General features: G+C 36.7%; 1 protein-coding gene across 1 annotated transcript; it reads right to left on the reverse strand.

Moving 5' to 3' along the window:
• Positions 1-453: 453 nt before the first annotated feature.
• parapinopsina (parapinopsin a) lies at positions 454-7,819 on the reverse strand (the record flags this gene model as incomplete). Its single annotated transcript, NM_001200073.1, is given in 4 exon segments — positions 454-847; positions 6,402-6,644; positions 7,019-7,347; positions 7,480-7,819. Coding segments are annotated over 4 exon segments (1,041 nt in total).
• Between the last annotated feature and the right edge of the window lie 241 nt (positions 7,820-8,060).

Consider the following 8,060-nt stretch of genomic DNA (forward strand, 5'->3'; position numbering starts at 1 on the left):
AAGTTGTGGCCACTCAAGTGTGCCATCTGGCCAATTCATTGGGTTGCAAAGACTTTTGATTGATGACTGTGCTCCTCCTTACAGGACTCCTTTTGGCCATAGGGCAAAGAGAGCTCCAGACACAGCGGGTTTTCAGGTGTGTGATTTAATGCTATAGCGGCTACTGAGGAGAGCCTTTTTCTCAGCTCAATGTTACTACATGATTAGTGCAGAGAACATCTGCCCTGAAGATGGTCAGTGCAAAGACAGCTGATTCCTTGCTAGTGGCTATCCCTGGCCTGCAGATAGGCAAGACATCAGCTGCCTGAGCCCAAAGCTATAGTGTGGCTGGTGATAACACAGCTGAAGCTGTTTATATAGTGAAAATCAGCTTATTTAGTAGCTAACCATGGCAAGTACATATCTCACTTAATTTGTGAAAAAAGTGACAGAATTCCAAAGATAAAGGATCATAACAATGCTTTATTTGTCAATTTCTGATAAAATGTAGCAGGATAAGCTTAAAAAATAATATATGTTGTATTCTATGAATCCAGACATACCTTACAGACTATGTCTTTAAACTATACCATTCAGCAAAAATAAAATATCCAGACAAAATAAATTCCAGAACTAAATTACACTGTGAAATATTCACAAATATTATACACATAGAAAAGAAAATTACTGAATATTTGAAACACCCGTTTTTTAGGTTATGATACGGTGATACTTATGGTTATAATGGTGACACTGAGGTGTTCTTGCTGACTGTAGTAGTTAATGTATTGATGTCTGAGTCTCGTCCTTCTTTGGCTGCCCAAGGGTTTTTTCCACATAAAAGACAAGGCAAAGCATAGTCCCTGAACTGCAAGAGAAGGACAAGAGGGAAAGAAATAGTTTAAATATTAATAACCAGTGCCTATTACTCTGTATTTTGTTGAGTTCAAGTGAATTATGATCAAAGATGTACATACATGACATTAAATTACCCCCTTTTCATTACACTTACATGTAAGCAAGATAATCCGAAGGTAATAATACGCTGTAAGTCATTATTTACTTGGTAGAAAGTAGTACATCATAAATGTATCTTTCTGTAAGATACTAGGTATGTTGCAAATATTTAAGAGCAAAGATCACATTTAGGCAAATCACTTATACATCATGTGGTAAATCTGGTGTTCAAAATATATAAATTGCCAGTATTCTGCATATCAGTTTGAAGATGAACGTGAAATTGTTGCATGTTTTCAAGAGATTACTGCAATTCCACAACTGACAGACTTATTTTCCTCATTCATAATTAAGAGTCTAAATCCTGTATGTGCCTTTTCATCTGCACTCTAAAAAGTAATTCAGAGGATCTATTACCACAACTTAATTAAATGTGTGGTTGCAAGATAAAAATGAAAATTTATTGATTTAATTAAATATTTTAAGTTGCAAACATTATTTTGGTGAGTTGTGTTGACATAATAATGTTGATAATTACATCAACTTAATATTGTGTGTTATTTAAACTGAAATTTCTGCATTATTGTTTTAAAACAATATTAAAGTTGTAGTAACTTAATGAAATTGGCTTGATAACTTAATTTTTCTCCACCTTCAGTTCAGGAAGTCCCCTCCCTTACTCTATACATGAGTCAACTATTGTTCATATCCCAATTGAGAATATGTTCAAATTCATTGCTGTAGTCCTCTAACACAGTCTTAACTGTCTAAATTTGTCCAGGCATGTTAAATGGTTAGGCTACACCTGCTAATACAGATGATGGACTATATTGTACTACTACATGTAACTAATGCTAGTCATATTTAGCAGTGTAATTTGAATTTCTACTCTTTAGTTTACCATAGCAGTGGATTAGAATGATAGTTTCATTTGACAAATCTGCTCATCTAGAGAGGGCTTTTCATTTGTACTACAGGAAGGAAAAGCATGATTAAATTTCTACTTATTCATGTACTGTCAACTACATTGTGTAATCTAATTTAAATGTACTGGCACATTAAAAAAAAAAAATAAATAAAATTTAAATCTTTTGTCAAATCTTTTGTCCTTCACATACATAGCCTTCTAGCTCCACTGTAGTCAATTTGCTCTTTGACCAATATTAGCAGCCTTTGGACTGTGGATAGTTCTATGAGAGGGATAAAAGTATTATACGCAGAGTGTTTCTTTTTTGTCTATATTACTCATTTCATTCAGTGCTTTTATGTCTATAAAACCTGCTGAGATGTTAGGTATGATATTTGTATTGTAAATGACACTGAATTTTAGTTACTATTGTTATACAACTTAAAGTTAATAATTTTCCTGGTCTAAAAGGCTGCATTCTACTGGAGAAAATCTAATCGGAGCATCGTAATTTTTAAAGTGATTGAAAACTTTAAAAAATATGGTAATTAAGTACATAACACTTAAATTCCTTTTAAATAATGTGAAAAAAATAATTTTTTATGAGTAATCAACTAAAAAACTATTAATATAAAATATGTGTTTATACAAATGATTAATTAAGTGTTCATTGAAAATACATTTGATTGTAGAGGAAAAGATAATTTCTCTAACTCAATATAGTTTGTTGGTTGAACTTAATTTCATTAGAAGTTGTGATAACTCAAAGAGATTGATGCAAACTGTTTCACTGATTTTTTTTTGTTGAGCCTAAACATTTGTTTTTAGAGTGTGTGATTAGGTTCATTTGTGATTTTGCAAAAGAAAAGCCTTCAAAACCAACTACAGTACAACCATACACATAATCAGCGCCATTTTGTGCTAAAGTGGTTGCTTAGGGCACCCGGACCACAAGAGATCCCCATCCTTTTTAAAGTAGAGATGCAAAAAAGAACCCTACTGTTATTTGTTGAAAAGGTTTATGTATCAGGCAGTCATAGGGCACCTCTTAGTGGTGTGAAAAGAATAGTAACTGCAATTTAAATTACAAAATAAGGTAACTAATGGCAGAAGATCATAAAGAATCGACGATGCAGATGCATCCAAAACACTGGTAAAAAATGAACATTAATTAATTGAATTTAGTCACTTTGGTGGCTATCATGCTTCTGCTTTTTGTAATTAAAATGAAAAAATTAAGAACAGCCTTCTCCGAAGGCTCATTGATGTGCATGGGGTGCAAAGACTAGCCTACTGTAAGACTGTAGCACAAATTGCTGAAAAGGTTAATGCTGGCTATAATAGAATGGTGTCAGAACAAACAGTGCATTGCAGTTATGCGGCTGCATAGCCACAGACCATATGGTGACCCTTGTCCACCATCAAAAGCACTGTAAAATGGGCACATGAGCATCAGAACTAGACCATGGAGCAATAGAAGGAGGTAGCTTGGTCTGATGAATTACATTTCCTTTTACATCATAATCCAATATTAACCCGATTAAGACAATACTCTGATTAAGAAACTGCCATGTAAACAGCAATTTTTAATTACCTTAATCCGATTAAGGTCATACTCGAAGTAAGCACAAATCAAATTAAGTCGTGTGGAGTACTCCTGTTTTAGTCGCATTATCAACATGTATTACAGACATGTAAACACCTTAATCCCATTATTAACGTCGTGTGAAAGTTTTCACCGCATTTTGCGACAGGACATGATCACACATGGCAGTGCTCAACCATTTTACGGCAAACAAGAAAGCATGGCTGCGTCCGAAACCGCATACTTGCCTACTATATAGTACGTGAAATACATGTATATAGTAAATACATGTATCTCAGCTACTATATAGTAGGTAAGGACGCAGTTTGGGATGCAGCCCATGTCTTCAAGCAGTCGTCTATCTGCAGGTACAGCATGACAAATAATTAACCGCACTTGAAGCGTTCGTAAAATTTTTACATAAAAACACCCAAAATTGTATACTGTACCATAACGAAGATGAACTGTATGTTGATACGTGAAATTCTGGAGGGAACCTCAGACGGCGTGGCGCGGTGACGTAATGACGTGTGTTGTTAAACATACTATGTTCTATAACATGCAAAACAGGAACATGAAAGGAGTATTCTAAAAGCGACTCATGTAAACACCTTAACCACAATATCGTCTTACTCAGAATAAGGTCAATAATTAGATTACTGCTGTCCATGTAAACGTAGTTACTGTTGCAGACCAAGTGCATCTTTTCATGGCAAGGGTATTCCGAAATGGCTGTGGCCTCTTTCAGCAGGATAATGTGCCCTGCCACACTGCAAAAATTGTTCAGAAATGCTTAGAGGAATATGACAAAGAGTTCAGGGTGCCATTTTATATCAAGTGACACCCTTAATTGCCTGATCAGTCACCTGATCACGGCATGATGTTACACAAACTTCAGATGTTGGTCACGCGCGAGGACACGTCCCACAGCGTGAAGCTCGCGCAACATTGAGTTCACTTTGAAAGGGAGACATTATTAGCACATTATTTGATGAGTTACTATGTGAATTTAATTTATATTTGAAAATTTACATTTAAAATCTCATATCTGCAATGCACTCTAAAAAAATTGGGACAGTCGACAGTTTACCACTGTGTAACGTTACACTTATTAAGTGTGTGGGCAGTGGTAGCTCAGTGGTTAGACATTAGGCTGATCAAAACGTCATGAATTCAAATCCTAGCACTGCCAAGCTGGCACTGTTGGGCCCTTGAGCAAGGCCCTTAATCCTCAACTACTCAGATGTATAAATGAGATAAATGTAAGTTGCTCTGGATAAGGATGTCTGCCAAATGCCATAAAATGTAAAGTGTTTGGGCACTGAAGACACCAGTTGGTTAAGTTTAGCAAGCAGAATTTTCCCCCATTCATGCATTATGCATTTCTTCAGCTGCGCAACTGTACTCGGCCTTCGTTGCTTTATTTTGCACTTCATAATGCACCACATATTCTCAATTGGAGACAGGTCAGGACTGCAGGCAGGCTATGCTAGCACCCGCACTCTCTGCTTACGCAACCTTGCGCTTGTAATCCGGGCAGAATGTGGTTTGGCATTATCCTTCTCTGGATGGCAGCACGTGTTGCTCCAAAATGTGTACATATCTTTCTGCATTAATGGTGCCCTCACAGATGTGCAAGTTATCACTGACACACCCGCATACTATGACAGATGCTGGCTTTTGACCTGATGCTGATAACAGCTTGGGTGGTCTTGGCCTGGAGAACACAACAGCTCAAATGAGACAGAGCCCAGAGAAGTCGTTGGTGCTTCTGGACAGTGTTGATGTATAACTTCTGCTTTGCATAGTAAAGCCTTAACTTGCATCTGTGGATGCATTGGCGAATGATGTTGACTGATAAAGGTTTACCAAAGTATTCCCAAGCCCATGTCAGGGTATCCATTACAGACTCTTGACGGTTTTTAAGACAGTGACATCTCAGTGATTGGAAAGCATGAGAATTCATAAGTGGTTTTCATCCTTGCCCTTTACGCACCAAGATTTGACCAGAGTCCTTGAATCTTTTAATTATATTGTGAACCCTAGAAGGTGAAATGCCCAAAATCCTACCGATTTGTCTTTTGGGAATGTCTTGAAGAACTAGACCTTTTTTGGAGGCTCCTTATGTACTATGATTAGAAGATTGCCTCATCTGTTTCATATCACCTTCTTATTTCAACTTGTCACATTGCTATTAGTCCTACACTGCCCCTGTCCCAACTTTTTTGGAATATGTTGCAAGCATCAATTTAAAAATAAATGTTTATCTTTTTTTTAAAAAAACAACAACAACTATGCAGTTAATTAGGTAAAACATAAAATACCTTGTTTTTATGTTTTTTGTTTAAATACAAGTCAAAGTACATTTACAAATCATTCCTTTTTGTTTTTATTAACATTTTCCATACTGTCCCAACTTTTTCTGAATGGAGGGTGTATTATTTGATTATTATTTATTGATCTGTTCGTATTGAATTGTAGAAAATATTGGTCATGAATTTGGAAACTGTTGATGATTTTCTAAACTGTTATTGTTGTTACTGCTGTAAGAAATGTATTATAGAATGTTACTCAGACCAACATCATATGTCAATTTAGTCTATTCTGTTTTCAAATCCTGTTATTGAAATTTCATTTACTGATGCCATGAATTATTAATGCATTCTCATCAGTGTAGTTCTTTTTCAGATGGATTTATTTTATTGTTTGTTAAACTGTTTTCTCTCATCCAAGATAATAAATTATTGTTTCATATAAAATAATATGATTGGTATGGGTGGGGGGCCTCTGAGTAAATTATTGGTTAGAGCCCCCTAAGATTAAGAAATGGTCCTGTAAACAATTCAAGTAAAACTGAAGCACTGATAGACTTTTAGACTTCTGTGACACTTTTAGACTTCTGTGTCTATATATCTCCAAAAATGACTCCTGTAAATTCAAATTGCAAGCTGTGATTTAGATTTTTTTACTCACCTGTCTGTTCATGAAAATATAAATGATGGGGTTAAAGACAGTGCTGCTCTTGGCCAGGTATGCGGGTATTGTGCCAATCACTGGGTTGATATAGATGTTTGAATCAATGATCACAGTCAGGGCAAAGGCTGCATATGGCAGCCATGTAAGCAAAAAGGCCATGACCATGATGACCACCATACGGGCCACTTGAACCTCAACCTTGGCCGTGCTTCCACTGTCTGCCACTTGCAACTTAGCCACCTAGGATGGAACAAGAAAAATAGAAGGAAATGGGATAATCCCCTTCCATTTAACAAATACATTACGATCCAATAAATTACCTTCTTCATTTGGGCTTAATAATCTTATCTTTCAACAGTTACTTACAAAAATCCAACAATCAATTCTAAACCAAACTGTATTATAATGAAATTAGATTATTCTGTATTAATAGAAACTGGAGTCAATGTTTCTGAATATAGATTTTCACCAATTTACTTTAGTAAAAGAAAAATATTAGTCTTTGTATTGCCACTGTTAAATGTGAGAAACTCATTCAATCAACATAAGCAAAAGTCTTATACTTCTTTGGCTGTTAAGGAATTGTCTTATTTTAAGTTGAAAATTATACCTACCTGCCATAAGGTATGAAGGAGGTGCATGTAAGAGAAGATAATGGTGGCAAAAGGCAGCGCAAAACAGAGCATGAAGTAGCACAGGATATAGGAGACATTGACTGGGTCTCTGCTGTACCAGTTGGGAGCACAGGAGGTCATCACACCCTCCAGCTGGTAACTGCCCCATCCAAACAGTGGTGGCGTGTTCCATATGAAGGACCAGACCCAGGAAAAAACCACGCCTGCCAGGGCATGTTTGGTTTGGAACATCACTGCACCTAATGGTCTGCATACTACCATGTAGCGGTCAACAGCAATAACTGCGACCGAGCACAAACCAGCAATACCTGGCAGAGGTACAGTATAACAAGATCTAGTGATTATTGTCATGATGTTTGCACTTTGTCAAAAACATTAGCACAGTACTGTATCTCAAATATAGTACTCAGGAAAAACAGAGCTTTAGAGGAGAGACTTACCAAAGAAGGCAACAGCAAATCCTTCCAAAACACATCCTACCCTGCCAAGACTGAAGTAGCCCATGGCATTGGTGACTGCTGTGAGTAGCCCCCCAAACACAGCACAACCAAGATCAGCCACTGCTAGATTAACCAGAGCATAGTTTAGTGGCTGACGCAGTTGTTTGTACCGCACTGTCACAATAATCACCACCATATTCAAGATGATGCCAAAAGTGGAGGACAAAGCCATAATTATTGACAAAATGGTGTAGCCTATTCTTGGCATGATGTGATCATTTACTGAGCCGAGATGCATTGTGTCAGTCTCTGAAAAGTTGAATAGATTAATGGATGCCATTTTTTTTTTGATTCACAACAAAGAAGCTGAAGAAAGATCTGGTTGTTCAGGGTTTCTCAGCCACTTCCATAATAAGCTTACACTGACGAGGTCATATTGGGATCCATCCTTGGTTTTATGGAGAACTGCTCCACTAAAAATGGCTTTTAAGCATAAGTGACATATGCAGAGAAAATCCTTAGATCCGGATTGTCCATGGAATTATTCTACCAGCTTATTCTTTGCGAGATCTATGACTGCA

Source organism: Ictalurus punctatus, chromosome 5 (assembly GCF_001660625.3).
Source record: "Ictalurus punctatus breed USDA103 chromosome 5, Coco_2.0, whole genome shotgun sequence".
Classification (NCBI taxonomy): Eukaryota; Metazoa; Chordata; class Actinopteri; order Siluriformes; family Ictaluridae; genus Ictalurus; species Ictalurus punctatus.